General features: G+C 35.6%; 1 protein-coding gene across 1 annotated transcript in view; it reads left to right on the top strand.

Moving 5' to 3' along the window:
* Positions 1-20,281, top strand: part of LOC129758798 (fibrillin-1) — a 51,570-nt gene extending 31,289 nt beyond the window's left edge. Inside the window, exons 6-7 of the mRNA XM_055756423.1 lie at positions 17,810-17,969; positions 19,314-20,281. Of these exons, the coding sequence (XP_055612398.1) occupies positions 17,810-17,969; positions 19,314-19,534 (381 nt within the window). The 3' untranslated portion in view covers positions 19,535-20,281. The remainder of the gene's footprint in view (positions 1-17,809; positions 17,970-19,313) is intronic.
* Positions 20,282-20,919: the final 638 nt, after the last annotated feature.

The following is a 20,919-nucleotide window of genomic DNA, read 5'->3' as shown; positions in this document are numbered from 1 at the left end:
TTTTTTTAACATTTTTTCAACATTTTTTAAAATTTTCAAAATGTTAAAATTTCTAACACTTTTTCCCAACACCAGTGAACTTGCTATTATAAAATGTTTAAACCTAAAATAAGAAGAGTGCGGCCATTAGTACACTTGTGAGCGGCGATTGGAACAAGCAACATGTGCGAGCGCGGCCATTTGTACACTAACACTTTTTACAAATTCGCGTTTTTTTGTGACGTATCAATGAAAAATTAAAGTACCTTGAAACGGGGTAACATTGATCACCCGGGGTGGCTTTGATCAACATGAAATTTTTTCACTTAATCATCAATAACTACAAGTCTAAAGTTAAAATATCACAATTTTTTTCTACGTTAAAAAACCTACATATTGAGTTTCAAATAGGGAGAAACTTGGTTTGTTTTTTGAAAATTTCAAATGTTAGAAAAAATTATATTTCAAAAGTTTGAAATATCTATTTATTCAAAGTCTCACAAACAAACACCCTTCCTGATGAAAACAAAGCGTTTAGAAGCAGCAGGTTGATTTATGTGAGAGTTCAACGTTTTGTCTTAGTAAATTGATAGTTTTGGTGTAGTTTTTGTTGTAATTTGAGCATGAATTGTTGATATTAAAAAAATCGGGACGTTTTCCAAGGGTAAGTCAGTCTAGGAAAAAAAGGCTAGAAACCCTATCAAATGTTATAGTTTGGAGGAAAAAAAAAAAAGTAAAGAAGAATAGTGCTAGGGCCGAGAAAATTGAATAAAGGCAAAATTTCATTTTTTATGTAGTTAAAATTGTATAAGTAATCATAAAAAATTTAGCCCCTTTATTCATGCATCATCAAGTTGTTTTTAACCTTTTTTTTGAAGATATTTTGCTCAAATCGACCTTCATCAGATTCGATATCAAATAAGCAATTAAAAATTGCTTGAAACTTGTTTCGACATGATTTGTCCCAAATTTTACAGGCTTCCAATCTCGACTCAAAGCATTAAAAAAATGGAAAGAAATAGAAGGAAATTGAGATAATCGATTTTTTTTCATTAAAAACTCAATAGAATCTTCGAACGAATATTCGTTAGGCCGAATAATTGAATATGTCTCAGATTTATCTGTGAAAAATGCCAAATAATTTTCATGCTCTTTAAGCATTTTTAAGTATTGGGCCTTTATAGTCAATTGGACTTGTGTTTGTTTTTTTTTAAAGTTATTTAAAATAGTTGAGAGTCCAAAAGGGGTAGCAAAAATTGACCTAGGCATCAGGAACTAGAAAACTAATTCATATAAATTGAATTTGTGCAAACAACGATGAATGAATGATTTCGAACATTTGTTAGTACTTCCACACCTAGTCTGATTTTCCAAAAGTACACATTTTCTCTTAATGGATGGTCTCCCAAAATATGTTTTAATTACTGTTTTGATTATGTTTCAATCTCGACGGTAGTTCATTGGAAACATCACAAACTCTGCATGTAAACTCAACACTGAACTTGTCCTAAACGCACCAGTTGCCAATCTAATTCCTTTATTCTGTAGGGGAGAATGAGAATACTTGATCCCTGGGGATACTTGATTCCTTTTCCTGATCGTTATAACTCGAAACAGGAAAGTTTTAAAAATATCAAATGATCTAGAAAAATGTGCCAAACAGAACAAAATAACAACGCTGATATCTCAAAAAAATTTAAAAAAAAAATTAATTTTCGAGTTATTGAACTTTGTTTTAATAATTTTACAAAATGTGATTTGAAGATCTTTTTTAACACTTTAAAATTTTTCTCACATGAAAAAATTACTATAAAAATATTTATTCTCATATGTCAGTCGTTAAAGTAGGGTAACGGACTTATTTTGGACCGAAGACCAAGTTTTGGACCACCTTATTGTCTAGCTCTCTTATAAAATAAGAAAAAAATAAAATAAAATATATAACTCGCCGTCAAAAAATGCAAAAGTCGGCTAGTTGTCAAATTTTCCCAAAAAGATATGATGAAAATAAGAAAAGGAGATCAAGTATCCCCATTCTCCCCTATTGTTTCTAGTGATTTGAGAAGTTTGTCAAAAGTAATATAATGTACAATACTTCCATGATCTAGTTTAGAGATTGCCAATGATTTGAGAAGGGCGAGTAAAGTTTCTCTATTAGGACCTAATATCCTGATTATCCGTAAACAATTGTTTGAGCTTTTTCTTAGATGTTCTAAGTCAATGTCTCATTTAAATTTTTATTTCAAACAACATATCTAAAAACTTATGGGATTCAACATACTCTAGATTTTGATTGTAAAACACTAAGGATAGCTTATGAATACATCAGCAGCGTCGACAAAAATGTAACGAAAACAAAGGTCTTGGTGGAAAAACGGAAGCCAGTATGCGCACACCATTTTTCTAGATTTGCTAAAGTTTCCTGAAGTTTTTCTTGAACTACCTCTAAAGATTTACCAGCTACGTAAGCTACTGCATCATCTGCAAATATTAAACTTCTAGCATGAGGAAAAAAACTAGTATTCATTGAATTGCAAAAGGGTTGTACTTAAAACTAATTCTTGTGGTAATCCATTATTTTGTTTGAAAGACGATGATAAATGATTTCCTATTCAGACTTGAAAGCTATGATCTTCTAGAAAGTTGTTGATAAAGTGCAACATATTTCCTATGACATCTATTTCGGAAAGAGTTTGAATTATTTGTACTGTCCACGTCAGTCCACTTCTTGTATCGATGAGTGTAATGTTACTAAATTTTCCAAAGTATTACGAATTTTTCGAAAGCCGGACTGTGTTGGATCAAAAAATTAACTACTTTCTAGAAACCATTGCATTGGAGTCTTCGATTCACTATTTTTCCATTAATTTGGCAAATTGTCGTTTAACACACCATGAGTACATTTTACTCATTGCGTTTTACAGGACAATTTGTAACCAAAATACAATCTTTGAACAGCCATAACTTTTTTGTTTTAAGTCCAATCGAGTTGCAATCTTCAGGTGAAATGTTAGTCTTAATTGAAATTTTAATAAAATCTCCATAATGAAGCAATCGATTGGTAAAGAGAAAAATGTATGATGAAAAACCAGTTTTTATGCTTCTTTAGAACACTTTGTCTCAGAATCCCTTTCACACTTGAGATTCAGTGCAACCCCTTCCTGTAGTCCGATTCCGCTCAAATTTGGCATATGGCCTTCTGATAACTTCTTTAAACCATCAAAGTCTTTTTTTGCAAGTATTTTGATTTTAATGTAGGTATTTATTAAGACAAATTTGATAAATTAAATAAAAAATATTCTAATTGTGATTTTTATTAAGCATTGAACCATAAATAGCTTTTCACACGATGATACAAACAACATGCTTTGTTTAGCAAAGTTTAAGTGCACAAAAATCCGCATCTTTTGATGGCATTGGTATCAAAAATATTTTACGCTTGGTACACATTTTGGTCAGTTGAATTCAAAATTTTTTGACCTAAAAAATTTTTTTTCTTGGAAATAGCTTGCTTGTTTTACATTTTGACACAAATTTGGTTCCTTTTTCATTTTTCACGTGTAGTATTTAATTTTTAATAATTTTTGGACCCAGAATTTATTTAAATCAAATCTTTTGAAAGTGATCGCGAGTGATGACTTTTTTCAAAGATCGCGCTTGCGGAACCTCTAAACATATTTTTTTCAGTCGGCCTCATACAAAAGTTTGTTCTGCACATTCTAATCTACCATTTTGAGGGTGAGCCCCCAGATTCCCAGAAGTTATGCAATTTTGGGACACCCTACTGTACAAGAAGCAAAAAAGTGGGGTAAAATGGCCCATGCCATTTTTTCTCAAAAATATGCCTACCTAAAGGGTGTGTCACATCAAATTGCATCTCGGAAAAACGCTGCAGAAGTTCGCTCAGTAGACCGATCCTTTTGAAAATTTTAGACAATAAAATGAAAACTACTAAACAACTTTTGCCATTTTCTTTTTATTCATACTTCGAGCCCAAGCCCTTATGCCTTCCTCTTTACCCCGTCCATAAGGTTCTGTTCAACGTCAGGTTGTAGTTTTTTTTAAACAGAAATCCATTTTCTCTTGAAGTCCGCCTCCAATTTGACAACTTTTGGGTTCTTCCGGAAGGGCTGCTTCATAATCGCCCTATATTTCTCTATTGGACGAAGCTCCGGCGCGTTGGGCGGGTTCATTTCCTTTGGCACGAAGGTGTAGACACTCCTTAAGGTAAACCTGCCCGTTTACCGTGTCGGTCGTCACGAAGGGGGCGCTTCGCTTTCCGCAAGAGCAGATCGCTTGCCACACCATGTACTTTTTGGAAAACTTGGATAGTTTTTGCTTGCGAATCTCCTCCGGAACGATGAATTTGTCCTCTGCGGTGAAGAACAACAGGCCCGGCAGCTGGCGCAAGTCCGCTTTGACGTAGGTTTCGTCCTCCATTACCGGATAATGCGGCTTCGTCATCATTTTGGTGTACAGCTTCCGCGCTCGCATCTTCCCCACCATATTTTGCCTTTCGTCGCGGTTAGGGGCCTTCTGAACCTTGTATGTACGCAAGCCCTCCCGCTGCTTGGTCCGCTGGACGAGTGAACTTGACAAATTCAGCTTTTTGGCGACTTTCCGGACCGAACTTCTCGGATCACGCCTAATCTGCTTAACTACGCACTTGTGATCTTTTTCACTGACGGAGCATCCATTTTAGCGGTTCTTCACCTTCCGGCGATGGTTAGGTTCTCGAAGGATCGTTTTAGTACTCTGCTGACCGTGGATTGGACAATTCCCAGCATCCTACCGATGTCCCGATGTGTCAACTCCGGATTCTCGAAATGAGTGCGCAGGATTAATTCACGACGCTCTTTTTTCCAAATTTGCGAAAAATTGACAGTGAAGCATGGCCAACGTGATCTATACACTCTCATCTGATTTTAAACGAAAGCTGAAGAAATAACTCCTAAAAATTAAATTTCTACAGCGTTTCTTCCATGATGCAATTTGTTGTGACACACCCTTGGCTTCGAATGATGTTTCTCTTGATTTCTATTATGACAAATAACCCTTTCTATCACGCTAAGGTGAAAAGATCACTGAAACGACTTTAATTCTGAGAAACAGAAGGACTAGTCTAATCTGTGTTAAACTTGTCATTTTCCATAGTTGACAAACTTCTTGCAAATTTTCAATACAAATACTTCCAAGTTATCAGAAATTTATTTTTTCAAAAAAAAAATGTAAATAAGTATCTATAAGTTAGGCTTTGATGAAAGTGTAAAAAAGTCCAAAACTCTATGTATCATAAATTAAACAGATCAAACGATCATAAAAATGGGTCAGTTATCAGGACTATCAAGCTCTAGGCGAAAAAAATGAGCTCCATCATATGACTCAGAGAAAAAAAACTAGACCAAATTCCCCAACAATTTAAACAGAGTTGCAGAAGCCACATTGCGACTTTTGTTTCCAAAAGTAAAAGCAGAAAAGTGAAGGAAAAAAAAACTCCCGGCTGCTGTTGAGAGTTTTTCCTCAGAAAACACGAACGAAGAACCGTCAGCTGCATCGGTTGGTTGGTGTCGACGAGTCAGAACAAACGAGAGCGTCAGAAGTTAGGCGGATACAAACGGAAACAAAAAAAACGAAAGGTTTGAAAACTTTCCAACAAGCTCGAGGAACACGATTCATCCACAAACAACAATATTTTTGCTGGCGCTTTTGCTACTCCATTGCGGAGCTGTATTATAGTGGGTATAATCTTAACCGGGGGAAAGTTTTGTGCTAGTTGAGTTTGGTTGAATTTTTTTTTCTTTCATAGTTTTGAACATTGGAACATTAAAGGGAAAGCGAGGATGATGGTAACTATAGAGTAGAAGAAGAAAATTTGTAGGAACTTCATAAAGCCGATCGACGAACTATTTCCGGACAGCTATGAGGTTAATATTTCCACAAGTTTCGCTAAGGGTATGAATTCGAAAGTGTTTTAAATACATCTTCAGAACTAAATTCTTTTCTTAACCATTCGAAGCTACTTCACAATCATCATATCCTGGTTAAAATCTTTTAATAAAAACCGTTTAAAAATCTAAAAATATAATGGGTCATCCGATTTCACCTGCTAGTTTTGCTCGGAAGCCGAACCTGACGGCAGTCGCTAAAGTCGCCGTGACCCCAAAAAAAGAGCCATTTCTCCGTCTCCGGGGAGACATTTCCATGCCAGTCACCCAGCCAATATCGGTTTAGCGTGACTTGAAAAATTAAAACGCTACCATATCATAAACTCTCTTTCCCTCATCGCCTTAAACAAGAGAACCTGGTTTGGTCCGGTGCAGATTGTGGAATAAATTAATCGTATAACATGGCACACGGTAATGAATCCGTCATGTCCTCATAAAACTGTCGTGTCGTATAAACTTCGCTCGGTGTGCTCCGCCAGTTTTCGGTCCTGGGTCGATTTGTCCTCCCTGGCAAAGAAAGCGATCCAGGCTGCTGGTCCTTTGACCGGGGACTGGAAAATTCTACCGGGAGCTACCTCCTACGCTACATACTCCTCCTCCTCCTCCTCTAGAAGGGTATGGTGTGAGATTGCTCAGGTGAATTCATCGTTCAACGACCGGCAGTCGGCTCAGTGTTGTTGTTGGTCATGCATGTGCCTTTTATTGGCAGTTTCGAAGTGGGGCGAGGGAATTTGGACTTCACCGTCCTCCTTTTTTCTCTCTTTCGGAAGTCCACTTCACCTTTTTACGATTTGGCTACGAGCAGGATATGAGGCTTATTGCATGGCAGTTGGGTCGGTCATTCAGGTTGAATGAAAAATAAAACCATCGGGAACCATGTGGGTATTAAGTTAAGGTTGCCAGAATGTTTTCCATTCCCATCCGGGCCTAGCAATTCCGGGCATTTTTTCAAAAAAACCTGGCAAAATCCGGGCATGGATTTTAATTTTTCAAATCCAAAAACCGGGCAAAAACCGGGCAAAATTCAGGTGTTATTATATACAAAAGCAAAGAAAAAATGGAAAAAAATTAAATTAATATTTTATTAATGCAATTGCAGACTTCCAAAAACTTTTTGGAACACTAAAATATTTAAAGGTTTATAAAAAATCAGCAAAATTATTTGAAACAACCGTTGAAAATTTCCATGCCGTGAATCGATTTTGCTGAAACTTATTTAAAAAAAATTTTTTTTTGTAGGGAAATGAATCCAACTTAGATGAAATTTCAGGGACTAGATAAGAGAAAAAAAAAACTTACTCAAAAACTTTGTTTTTTTTTGGCTTCTTTGTGAAAAAATCCGGGCAATATCCGGACTTTTTTCACGATATCTGGGCAACCGGGCCGGACCGGACTTTCTCGAAGTTTTGCATCAAATATCCGGGCAAACCCGGATAAAACCGGGCAATCTGGCAAGCTTATATTAAGTTGGTCGTTCGTTCCGGGAGTGAAAAAACTCTCCTTGTTGGTAGACCGAAAAAAACAGAAATAATAAAAGGTTGATCCCAAAACGGTTCTGCTTTACTGTTTGCTCACCTTGAAAATGGGACAATGAATAGGCTGCCCAACAACAAACATACATACAAGTTGGCATAATTTGCGGTTCCATAAATCATCCATAAACTCTGTTTTGACCTCGGAGTCAGGCTACCCGGGCTGGATCCTAGAACCCGAAAGCTAGCCATCCCGGCAGGTTCCAGGATTCCGGGAACGCACGACAACAAAATGTTTGCGTTAATTATGTTTGCTGGTTGCGTTGTTTCAAAATGGAGCGGTGCTGTAATCACAGTTGTGGTAGAAAACAAAATTGAGGGATTTCCAGCAGCTTTAAACAGGAGAAGTGAATGAACCGCAAGAATTTAATATTGATATGGGTTTTTAATAGCGTATTTTAATAGGCCATTGTTTCATAATAACAGAGAGTGAGTCTGTGCCATATTTTGCTGTGTACGTTTTTTTTTTTGATAAAATTTGATATCCTAAGACCAAATCATCATTTTTATATTGAACAAACCCGCATGGGCTATAATTTGTTTACTTCGCTCAAATGATGTTCACACATAAAATGCATATAAGTACCAATAAGTGCCAATTGGATTTAAAATGTGTTTAATTGAAAAAGCAGATATAAAAAAATTATGTTCAATCAAATATTAACGATGATGCCGAGGTTAAAACAAATAAAAATTATATTGATTAATTGAACTAGGATCCCTATAAACATCATTAGGAATCAACCTAAATGGAAGTTTCACTATGGTTGTTGGAGCTTCTGAATACTCTTTAAATTTGATTCGATTCACCCCATGAAGAGCGTGCTAAGGAACATTCTGTTGTTTTGTTTTTTTTTCTATCAGACCAACCAGACGGCTCCTTAGAAAAGTCTCTGGAGCCACTTTAAATTTCATTATTTTTCTGACAGTGGAAACTACCTTCTCGTTTTGAAAATTTCTGAACATCAGCCTCAATCAATTTTATTTATTTATATATTTTAATTCAATCATCTGACAATCTCGCCTAGACTGCTTCAGTTCTAATCGACCATAACGGTTTCCAGAATTGATCGGACTACCGAGTAGTAGAGAGGTTGCAGACAGTAGGGGTCACGGAATTCATTGGAAATCTTGGTGATGCAGCCAAGATTTTTATTGGCCTTAGTAATTATTGCCGAGTAGTGTTCACGAAAAGTCAATTTTTCATCTATTTTTTTAAAAAGACTTAGATTTTATTTGATGGTAAAAAAAGGGTGATACGGTCAAAATTTGGTCCAGGGAAAACGCGTGTAAATCGGTGAAATCGTTTATTTAAAAAATCAAATTAAATTTCTTTTTCAAGTTTAATTAGTATAAAATTCAGGAAAAATATCCAGTTAGGCTTCCGCTTTCCCAAATCCGAATTGCCGGGCCTTACGCTTAACCCCTGCCATCAGCCACCTTGTCCACCTTCTTTGCCGCAGAAAGCCAGTTTGCCTTGAACTGCTGCTCGTCCTTAGCAGTTTTTTGGTCTTCTTTAGGTTCCACTTGACAATAGCCCAGTATTGGGCGGAGCTCTGGCGGGTTGGGAGGGTTCTTGTCCTTGGGAACCACCTGCACGTTGTTGGCGGCGTACCACTCCATGGCCTTTTTACCGTAATGGCAAGATGCCAAATCCGGCCAAAATAGTACGGAACAACCGTGCTTCTTCAGGAAAGGCAGCAGACGTTTATTCAAACACTCTTTCACGTAAATTTCTTGGTTGAAAATTCCGGAAGCTATGAAAATGCTGCTTTTCAAGCCACAGGTACAGATGGATTGCCAAACCAGATATTTCTTCGCGAACTTTGACAGTTTCATGTGCTTGAAAATATCTGCTACCTTTCCCCTTCCTTTTTGCCCTATAAAACTCCTATCCCAGAAGCTGCTTGTAGTCGGCTTTGACGTAGGTTTCGTCGTCCATTACCACGCAGTCAAACTTCGTCAGCATCGTCGTGTACAGCCGTCGGGATAGCGCTTTGGCCGTCGTATTTTGTTTATCATCGCGATTTGGAGTCACTACCTTCTTGTAAGTCGATAGTCCGGCTCGTTTTTTGGCTCGATGCACGGTTGTAGACGATACACTCAGCTTATTTACGGCATCTCGGAGAGAGAGCTTAGGTTTTCGCTTGAAACTACCGGCAACGCTCTTTGTCGTCTCAGCGGCTTCCGGTTTTCGATTTGCCCCCGATCCAGACTTCATGGCTGTCGACAAACGTTCCCCAAACACTTTAATTACAATTTTTTAACGGTTGATTTGGCAACTTTTAGCGATTTTTCCAGCTTTGCGTGCGAGTAGTTCGGATTTTCGCGATGCGCGAGCAAAATTTTGAAACGCTGCTCTTCTTTCTTGGACGGCATTTTGACAACTGAAGAGTGAATTCCAAAATCAAAATAGGAGCAACATTCTTCACACACACCTTCAAAATGAGGGGTGTTCAGGTTTTTTAAATGCAAAATTGAAAGAAATACGTCAAGTTGAAATTGACCAAATTTCGACCGTATCACCCTTTATAAGGAAAGGAACCTTAATGAACTTACGTTCCTCTAAAAGGTTTCAGGTTAAGAATTGAATTAAGTTTTTTACGGATTTTGAATAAGATTTCATTTTCACAATTAGGAATGTCTCTACTCAGGCGATCTGTTGTAGCTTATCTTCTTTCTCCGATTCTTGTAAAAGCGTTTTCTACAAATAATCTATCATGTTCTACATTAAAGTTGTGATGAATGTCCTTGGTGCGTACTTTTCTGTGCATTATCATTAAAGTTTATAAATATCATTAACAATTCAAAGATGGAATGTTGTGTTCTGGCATTTTATATAATTCTAGACCTGAGAACAAAAACGGGAGCTTGTAAATTAATTTTATGCATCTATTTTGTTTGGACTTTAAGCGCAGATAAATTTGTTATATTGGTTTGTCCCCAGGAACTTATGGCATATGTATACCGCCGACTGTACACAAAAGTATAATTCAGTTTTGCAGAATATGCCTTGTAGACTGAACCAAATTAGTATGGGATGATATTTACAACATTTTTTTCAACGCGGCACCCCCTAGGTTGGTGCATTTAGGTGAAAAATTCACTTTCTGAAAGTTTCAGGTCATTTGGCAGAAGCGCAAAGGACTCCGGTCGGTCCAGTGGGATTTTCATTCAGGTGGTCGGAGTAACGTTTGTTCTGTCGAGGTTGGTCGATTTAATGAAGTTTTTCCGGAACGTTATCCAAATCAGTTAGGTTTTTGTGCGTTTGTTGCGTCGTGAATTCGGTATGCTCCTGCTTGGCAAAAAATGAGTTGTGAAAATTTGAAAGAACATGTGTTTTAATTGAAAAGATTAATTGTGCTTCCTGGATAAAGCAACTGTTATGTTAGAAAAGTGAGATCGTGATTCATAATATTTGTTTGAAGCGATACGGTGTTTTGAACGAAGGACTGTGTCAGATCATTTTGAATACCGAAGTCGCTGTCGTCAGTATATGTAGTAAGATAGCCTTATTTTCTCGTTTGCATCATGGTGCTGTCGTGGGAGGATTTGGATTTTTCCATGATGAATCCATGATTTGCGAGTGAACTACCATATTTAACTATAAATCAAACGAAGCACAATCGAATTTCTTCCAGCCGACACATTTTATTGGCGTGCGTGATGCGTCTACGACCAGGTTGCCTTGACAACCGGCAGCGTGGGGTGAATTTGTACGTCGCGTTTTAAAATGCATCAGCGCTTGCTTCGATTGATTCTATATGATTTTAAAATATTAATTGGTGATGGTGATGAATCTCAACCAGTTGGAAGAAAACGAAGAAGGAAAATAATTTAGGAAGAAAAGAACTGAATGCGCTATGAGGAAATGTGTTTCTGTGATTTGCTGCTTTGGTGAAGAAGTTTGCCTAGCACAAAATTAAGGCTTTTAAAAATGAACATGAGTGTGTGTTAGAATTAGACTGAACTTGAACATTAAATATTGAGGAAAGTTTTTTTCAAAAACTTTTATAAAATGTTAAGTTTACTTACAATAAGAACGGGAATGTAGTTGTCTATAAACAGAGTGGTATATGAATACTGGTATTCAAATGGTACTTTTTATCTAAATGAAATTTGAGGATAAAACTGCGGTAAGATGTATGCTGTATAAAGGTAAAAGGTAAAAGGTAAGTTTCTGTTTCATAAAAAGGTAAGATTGCAAAATAGAATTTTTGTCTGTTTCATTTTAAATGATAATATTAGAACAACCAATCACTTGCCAACTGGGCAGGTATCTAAACGTATGCGTAATACCTGTCATAGATCAATAACATCAAAAAATGTTATTAATTTTAAAACGGTTGCGTAAGTGATTGACTAGTTCATCCAAATAATACATACATTTACACATACTACATTCATACCATAACAGTTCATACGAAGCCATGGTGTCGGGTATGCGGTGATTTGCATTGAAGATTTGCCGAACTAATAATCTAAAGGATGCAAGTTAGCGCATGCGTTGGCGAAACTGCGGTGAATCCGTGCATCCATGGTGGATAACCTACATACATACATACATACATTTGGCAGAAGCGCAAAGGACTTGAAATTTGTATGGAAATTTTCGGCAAAATGTATAAAAAATTGACATACTTTCACTCTTTGTGTACTAAAATCTGTTTCAAGTGTGCTATAAAGCTCAGAATTTCAGAAATTGTTGTTCAAACAATTACAAACAAGTTTGTAAAAGATTGTAACGTGATACGAGTTGACTGTGGAGAGACATCCGCAATTCGATGTATGATTTTTTCGCATTTCATCGAAATATCGTGAAGGGTGTATAGTAGACCGTTTCAAAAAATGACTTTTTGCTCCCATATGTTTTTTCGATGCCTTTTGGGTCACCAAGCATCAGTGTAAAATTTGAGATGATTTGGTTGGTTCCTGAGTTAGCGCAACGCGTTTCATTTTGTATGGAAATTTGTATGGAAGAAGAAATTTTTGCACATTTTATCATCCAGAAAATTCAAGTAAGCTTGAAATGAAGTCGGTTTTTGATTTTTGGTTTTGACTATTCTTAAGCTACATTTTTTGCTAACATGATAAGCAGCTAAAAATATCATGAAAAAAGTTATAAACCATTTCAAAACAAAAAATCTGAATCCATTGAAAAGTATTTAAAAATTGCGGATTATGCTTGCTAGTGCTGTTAACGATAGCATAAAATGTTTTAGCAAAGGTTATGTAAATCAATAAATTTTCTGGCAATGCAAAGCAGTTTTTTGAGATTTTTTATCTCCATCCTACGGTTAAACAGCTTGCAAATAAGCAGAAAAAAACGCAAAAGTTTAAAAAAATATTTTGAAATTTTTTTTTTTTATAATACCAAATAAGTTTTCTGTGGCATAAGTTAGGCTTTTGCTTTGTTCACATGAATAGTACTGCAAGAATCAAGGAATATTTTTCATTCAAAGTTAAATTTTTAGGAACTCTTAGTATATCTCTGGCATACATATGGAGTTTTTGCGTCTCGTTTTGCGTAATGTAGTTGCATGTTTGCATGTTTCAGCAAATGCTCGGTAAGGGTAAAATTGTTAAGATTTCTTCTCCGCTTTCTCAGAGTCTTTTTCCATACTTTTAAAAGTCGCCACACCTCATATGCGTTATGCTCATATGAGGCTTTTTTAAGGTTTATTTATGACACTTTACCACCTTGTGGCATTCGCGTCTAACTCATATGGGGTGCTTCACAAGATTTGTTAGGGTAAACATTTTTTCATATCTGAGTACTGCTAAGTCTTTAAAAGACGTGCAACGTTCAATGGGGAACCGGAGACCAGTTAATAAAACTTGTCTTGCGACTGAATGGAACGATTGCACATTTTGGAAAGCTAATAGCTAGGCAGTTTGCGCAACATCAGTCATTAGATTCGTTGATGTAACGTCTGGCATTCAGAAATCATTTTTATCTTACAGTAGATTTTAAAGTCGTCTGCATAAGCCAATCTGCACTCCTCAGGAAGCAGTAGTAGGATATCGTTGAAAAATATGGAGAAAAACCGCAAGTCAAGGTTGCTGCCCTGAGTGACGCCAGAAGGATTCCGGAATTCATTTGATTCGTAAGATCCAATTTTCACTGACACTTGTCCGTCGCTAAGGTGCGATTCCATCCAGTTTAAAATAATATCTGCAACACTCAATTACCCAAGCTAAGCAAAGAAAACTTTTTTGGTTGACACAATCGAAGGCTGATTTCAAATCGGTGTATATTGTATTGATTTGTTAACTTTTTTCCATTCATTTTTGAGAATGTTATGTAAAATGAGTTAATTTAGTGCTAATGGATCTTCCTGGAATTCAATTTGTACATCAAGCTGTTCGATAGCAGAATTCCGATTAATTTTTATCCCTGTTTATAATGAAGTAACTCCTCTGTAATTTTTCAATACCCTGCTTATTTCCTTTCTTGAATGCAGGAAACATAAACCGATTTGAATGCAGGGAACTGATTGATACAAAAAAAAATTCCTTATTAATCTTAAGATAATGTTGAATACACTACTGATTTGGGTAACACATATTCAGTTTGAAAACCGTATATAGTTGGAAATCATTTCACCTTCCTTTAAGAATAAATCAAGAAAAATTAACCTGTCATATAGACCTGGATTACTATTGTGGTTGTATCATTAAAGCTACTGGACCGATTTTCATAAGTTATACCAAATTGGAGTCGTCTACATGTTCAGTATCTACTAATGAAGAAAAAAAGTTATTTTGTAGGTGTCTGAAAATTGATCCGAAAGACAAAAAAGTCAAAAATATGGCTTCTTTGAACAAAGATCATGACCATCGCGGTTGAAAAATTAAATATCAGCTAATTAGTTCATCATTATCGGTTGGGAATGAATGTTATTATTCAGAACAGCAACTTTTTTCATCAAAATTCCCTTTTCACGAATCCAAAACGTTGGTAAAGTTTAACAAATTATTTCATCAAATTCCTTTATCCTCATGAAATTTTTTTATGAGCTTTTCAAATAACCAGCTGTGGTTTATAAAACCAATCATTTTTATTTTTTCAATATGAGCTCGAAATCTATCTGAGTTCATTTCAATCAAGAGTTTTTCAGTACGACTTCAACAAAATAAGTTATCTTTGAGGTAAATCACCCATTTTTGGGAATTTTGGAGTCAAGGTCGTTATTTGAAGAGCATAAAAATAAAATGCTCAACTTTTTTAAATGCAACTGATAGCAGACATTTGAACTATTTCAAAATGGTAGTGTTTAAGATAATCATTTCTGTAGTTTCAATTTAACAACCAAAAAAATAATCCAGGTTTATATGACCCTAACTGATTAATTTTTTTTTACTGGGTGACTTTGGTAACCCTTTTCAAAAATCTAAAAATGAGAAATTTGTAAGATTCTCGTTTCAGTAAAAGTTCAATCGTTCCTGAGATATCGCTTCGAGAAAGTATAGGTCGGGTCATATAGACGCTAGCCGCAAAGGAAGGTTAAAATGAAAATTTCAAAATTAAATCAATTTTAAGCATTGAAGCGTGTTGCTCGGAAAAAACAGATACATATGAGGCCCTTGGAGCCAAAGGGATATAAGTACACGGAAGCTTATTTTGAGAAAATAGGCTTTTTAATTGTTGTGTTATGCAATTTTTCATATATTTTTCGAGAATTTGTAATTTTCTTTTGAATGTAAAAGTATGAAGAATCGATTGGCATCATTAACTCAAAATCCACCATTTTGTCACTAATACCACTTTGGCTCTGAGGGCCTCATATGCTAAACCACTTCACAACTAAATCAGTCTCCGCTTATCCTCTCATTTATCAAAATAAATCCTTCAAAAGTCCTGCAGGTAGGATATTTTCGGAAACAAGTTAAGAAAACAAAAGTTTTACTTCTGTAATTTATCAACACTTTGTTTGAATTTTGTGGATATACTTGGCAGTGTTTTTGTACTTTTTCGCCACCCTCGCACAGTTATTTTTGGTATAAGCCACGGTTTTGTCAACTCTCGATTTCATAATAATGGATTTTGAATGAAACTCGAACTATCACAGATCAATCCTGAAGTTCCGATCGATCTTTTCCTGAAGATCGAAAAATCCTAGATGTAATGACGACCTAAAAACATTCAATTTTAAAAATCACGGGTCACCGGTTTTTATTGATAAAGGATTTTAACCAACTTGGTCATTCGTCCACTCAGCGGTTTTGCTTCGTTTTGTAGCAAATTAGTGAAGAATAAGTGTACTTACAAGTTTCAATTTTTTCTGTACCCAGCAGAAATGTTTTGAACGCCATTTTCTTAAAGCGTTTCAAAATGAATTTCAATATTTTTGGGTTTCATTCATATAATATGGAGGAAACTTTTCTGTACTTCTTTGTAAAGCAGGAAAATAATGTATATAGTGATGTTCCTTCCAATTTCAAGGCATAGGTTGGGAGGGTATATTAAACATGTTGACCTATTTTAATGACATAAGTTCATTGGAGATCAAAATAAATAATGACAAAAAAATCATTTAGAAAATAAATCTAGACCATGATATTATTGATATAAGTTCGTACATGTATGTTATATTCATAAATCTGTATTTTAGAATAAAATCTAAACAATTCTGAGAAGTAACTTTAAAGAAGAAACTCAAATTATGTGCCCTCTATCATGTGTGAAAGTTTGAAACCGATATCTTTATTAATTGTAATTATTATAAGCTTTCCAGATTGCCCGGATTTATCCGGGTTTGCCCGGATATTTGATGCAAAATTTCGAGAAAGTCCGGTCCGGCCCGGTTGCCCGGATATCGTGAAAAAAGTCCGGATATTGCCCGGATTTTTTCACAATTTTCACAAAGAAACCAAAAAAAATCAAAGTTTTTGAGTAAGTTTCAGCAAAATCGTTTATCGGTATGGAAATTTTCAACGGTTGTTTCAAATAATTTCGCCGATTTACTTTTATAAACCTTTAAATATTTAAGCGTTCCAAAAACTTTTTGGGAGTCTGAAATTACATTAATAAAACATTAATTTCTTTTTTTTGCATTTTTTCTTTGCTTTTATATATAATAACACCTTAATTTTGCCCGGTTTTTGCCTGGTTTTAGGATTTGAAAAATTGAAATCCATGCCCGGATTTTGCCAGGTTTTTTTGAAAAAATGCCCTGAATTGCTAGGCCCGGATGAGAGTGGAAAAAATTCAGGCAACCTTAAATTATTATCAATAATATTTATAATTTTAACCCATAGTCACCCCGCACCACGGTACCCCAATTCTCTAGAACAAATGGCCACTGGTGTTCAGCCAAGAAATGAACGGAATCGTAACAAATAGGCGGTACTTATTATTTCCTTGTTTCCCATCAAACCTATAAAGTAAACCATGTACCGCACTCAGGTCCCAAGTTCGGAGCTAAATGTTACCAATTTCACATCGCAACAACCGCAAATTTCCCCCCCAAACGCTTGATTGGGGATTGGGTCACAAACTGCGTATCGTGTCCTGTCCACTTTTCGCCACGTCACGACGGAACCAAACCGGACGAACAACGAAACAGCTAGGCTAGGACGACGTCGACGACAACGACGATGACGCCAACGAACGCCGTAGCATGCTTTGATCCATTCCAAACGATGTTTTCCTTCCATCCGTTAAGAACGTCAACAACAGCAAAAACAAACCAACTAACTGACTGACACTACTCCTACAGGAGGTAGACTAGCAAAGGTACCTATTGGGTAGGTTACTGGTCCAATTTCATCGAGTTCATGCATCGCATACTTCAATCGGAAGCGACTATTTGGTCGTGTTCGACGTTTAGCTTCCTTGCTGCTGAATTCAGCTGTTGTTAGCCGAGAACGGCAAGAACCTCGAACAAAGTTGGCGTGTGAAAATCAGCTCACACGTGTGCTGTGCATGGGTCAATTTTTCCTTCCCATTGAACATCTCCATATGTAGGTAGGTAGGAACTGCAGGAAGGAAGAGAATGAGAAGCCATCCGGAAGCATCCGTGTTGTTCACAAAAAGGTTGTCCCATTTGTGACCACATGGACGTGTAATAAACTCCCCCGGAGGGTAAGTACGGCATGAATTTAGTCAATCGTTGTTTTCTCACCTCCTCGGTCCAAAAACGGGAAGAAAAAATCCATTCAGCCAAACGCGCTTGCTTGACACCATCAACAAAACCACGTGTAATGAGTTGAAACTAACCGTTTTGATAACCTTTGTGTTTCCCCCTTTCTTTTTAAGTTAAACCCCCAACCAACATGTGTCCAAAACCGCTAAAAAGTTTTTTTTTAATATGTTCTGTTCATATTTGTGAACCTCATCCGCGTTTTAAGGTTTACGTCCCTCAAGGATGTGTGATGAAAAATGTCCGCATCAAGCAGAAGCTGGCTCGACTGCGCCATCAGCAACAGGTACTTCAGAGGCACCTGCAGGAGCTGGAGGAAGCGCCCAATCCGGACCAGACGGCCATCCAGCAGCAGCACAAACGATACAGTGAGTATACTCCATCAAAAAGAGTAAAATTTTTGAAATAATTTACAGTATGTACACATTGTAATACTATTTTTGTAATATTTGTAATTTTTTATATTTATGTAAATTTTGAAATTTTTGTAATAATTTAAGTTTTTGTAATATTTGTAATTTTTGACGATTTTGTCAATTTTGTCAATTTTGTAAATTTTGTCATTTTTGTCATTTTTGTCATTATTGTCGTTTTTGTCATTTTTGTCATTTTTGTCATTTTTGTCATTTTTGTCATTTTTGTCATTTTTGTCATTTTTTTCATTTTTGTCATTTTTGTCATTTTTGTCATTTTTGTCATTTTTGTCATTTTTGTCATTTTTGTCATTTTTGTCATTTTTGTCATTTTTGTCATTTTTGTCATTTTTGTCATTTTTGTCATTTTTGTCATTTTTGTCATTTTTGTCATTTTTGTCATTTTTGTCATTTTTGTCATTTTTGTCATTTTTGTCATTTTTGTCATTTTTGTCATTTTTGTCATTTTTGTCATTGATGTCATTGATGTCATTTTTGTCATTTTTGCCATTTTTGTCATTTTTGCCATTTTTGTCATTTTTGTCATTTTTGTCATTTTTGTCATTTTTGTCATTTTTGTCATTTTTGTCATTTTTGTCATTTTTGTCATTTTTGTCATTTTTGTCATTTTTGTCATTTTTGTCATTTTTGTCATTTTTGTCATTTTTGTCATTTTTGTCATTTTTGTCATTTTTGTCATTTTTGTCATTTTTGTCATTTTTGTCATTTTTGTCATTTTTGTCATTTTTGTCATTTTTGTCATTTTTGTCATTTTTGTCATTTTTGTCATTTTTGTCATTTTTGTCATTTTTGTCATTTTTGTCATTTTTGTCATTTTTGTCATTTTTGTCATTTTTGTCATTTTTGTCATTTTTGTCATTTTTGTCATTTTTGTCATTTTTGTCATTTTTGTCATTTTTGTCATTTTTGTCATTTTTGTCATTTTTGTCATTTTTGTCATTTTTGTCATTTTTGTCATTTTTGTCATTTTTGTCATTTTTGTCATTTTTGTCATTTTTGTCATTTTTGTCATTTTTGTCACTTTTGTCATTTTTTGTCATTTTTGTCATTTTTGTCCTTTTTTTCATTTTTCTCGCAAAAAATATAGTTGAAACAAAAGTTGGTTCGTCGATCAAATATTGTTGCTTATTTCTGATGTAAAGCAATATGAAAAAAAAAAATTCATTTCAAAATTTTGTTTTTTTTTAAATGATTATGCCTCTTACAGAAAAAAATGACTGTAAGTTTATGTGTTTTCGCTTATAATTGTTGGAATTATTTTTACCTTTTCGTTTAAAGATAATCTGCTCCGGTACTATTCAACATGGGACAACGCTCAGCAGAGAACACATTCAAACCATTACGGCGAACATCAACGAACAACGGAATACAACTCACATCAACAGCATCCGATTCATCACAATCGAAGATGGTTCAGAAAACGAAGCAAAGATGAGCGCCATGAACCCAACCCCGAGCATGCTGTTCACAATGTAGAGCCACTAGTGGAATTCGATTAACTATTTTACTGAGAATAATTAGAAATTCGTTCTAATCAACTGGGTATACCTAAACAAACTAGCTAGCAACTATTTACACTTTTTTCTTAGTTCGAAACTATTTTTAAACAAATACTAATCCATTTAAGTGTTCCAATCAATTCAGTCATAAAAAGTATTAAGCCTCCAATGTACGAAATAATGAAACGTGGTGTGACTGTGAGCATTTCCTTCTCAAGAACTAGCAGAAGAAAAAAACAACAAAGAAATTCTAAACTATCTAAAAAATCTTAACTTCGAGTTAATCCCTCAAATGCACTTAAAGAGATGTAAGACGAGATACATAACGATACCCTAGAACGTCGGTAGAAACTACAAGATAAGAAAGATTAAGTAGAAAAAAAATCACCGGTATGATAGCAACAACAATGGAATTTGAATGAGTGGCTGGTAGTACAAGATGTAAATCAAGGTCGAGATGCTTCAATGTAGGAAGCGGATGTAAAGGGCACATGGTCATGGATGAGAGCAGACAAGATCAAGCGAAATGGAACAGAGAATAAAGTGGATAAAGGCCCTTCTTGCGTCTTGCTAGCAGGCAGAGAATGGAAACTGAGCTGGGAAGATGTTGGTTTAAGGAGGTTCGTGCCTTTCCCGGAAAAGAAAACTGAAGCGAAGCAGCAAAAAAGTAAACGAAAGAAAGAAAATGCGATGAAAAATTATTAATCTAAAAAGCATGATATGGAGGAATGCGAGAGCGAGTATAAAATCCTGAATAATGGTTCCGTGAATAATGGAACCTGGGAAAAAGCTGAAGTTGAAAATTTCCAAAGCAAAGGTCTTTTTCTTATGTACATACACAGAATACTTATCTTCGACAGCCATGGTGATGACACAATTTTCGTTTGGGAGTGAAGGTGGGGGGGGGGGGGGGGGGGGGTAGACTCTTGCTTATCTTTGGGTGCTTTTTTCTCCCTTTTCCATGCAGGTACACTTCGGGGACAGCTTAACCTAATTTGATTTTTACATTTTCCGCCGGCGGTATAAATATCATTCTCGGAAGAGATCTTACACATAAATGTCAATGAATAAGGTATGGTAGGTACTTTGAGTAAGCTGGAAAAACTGCATGCCATTTCTTTTTTTTTTTTGGCTTGTTATCAATGGGAACCGTTTTAACGAATTTTCACTATAATGACTGAGTTGAACTTGCATTTTTTTTATTTACTTTGAAAAGTGTCCGACTGAGACGACTGCCATATTTTCACCATCCTTACTAGTATGGCCAAATTATGTAATAGTAGGTTCTGTGAAAATGTATTCCTTTAACGGTATTACAGGGATTTGATTATGATGATTCATAATTCCAAATCTGCCATCAGGACTGAGGATAGGTGGGTGGAAAA

Source organism: Uranotaenia lowii, chromosome 3 (genome assembly GCF_029784155.1).
Source record: "Uranotaenia lowii strain MFRU-FL chromosome 3, ASM2978415v1, whole genome shotgun sequence".
In the NCBI taxonomy this organism is placed as follows: Eukaryota; Metazoa; Arthropoda; class Insecta; order Diptera; family Culicidae; genus Uranotaenia; species Uranotaenia lowii.
This window is presented reverse-complemented; position numbering and strand designations above follow the sequence as displayed.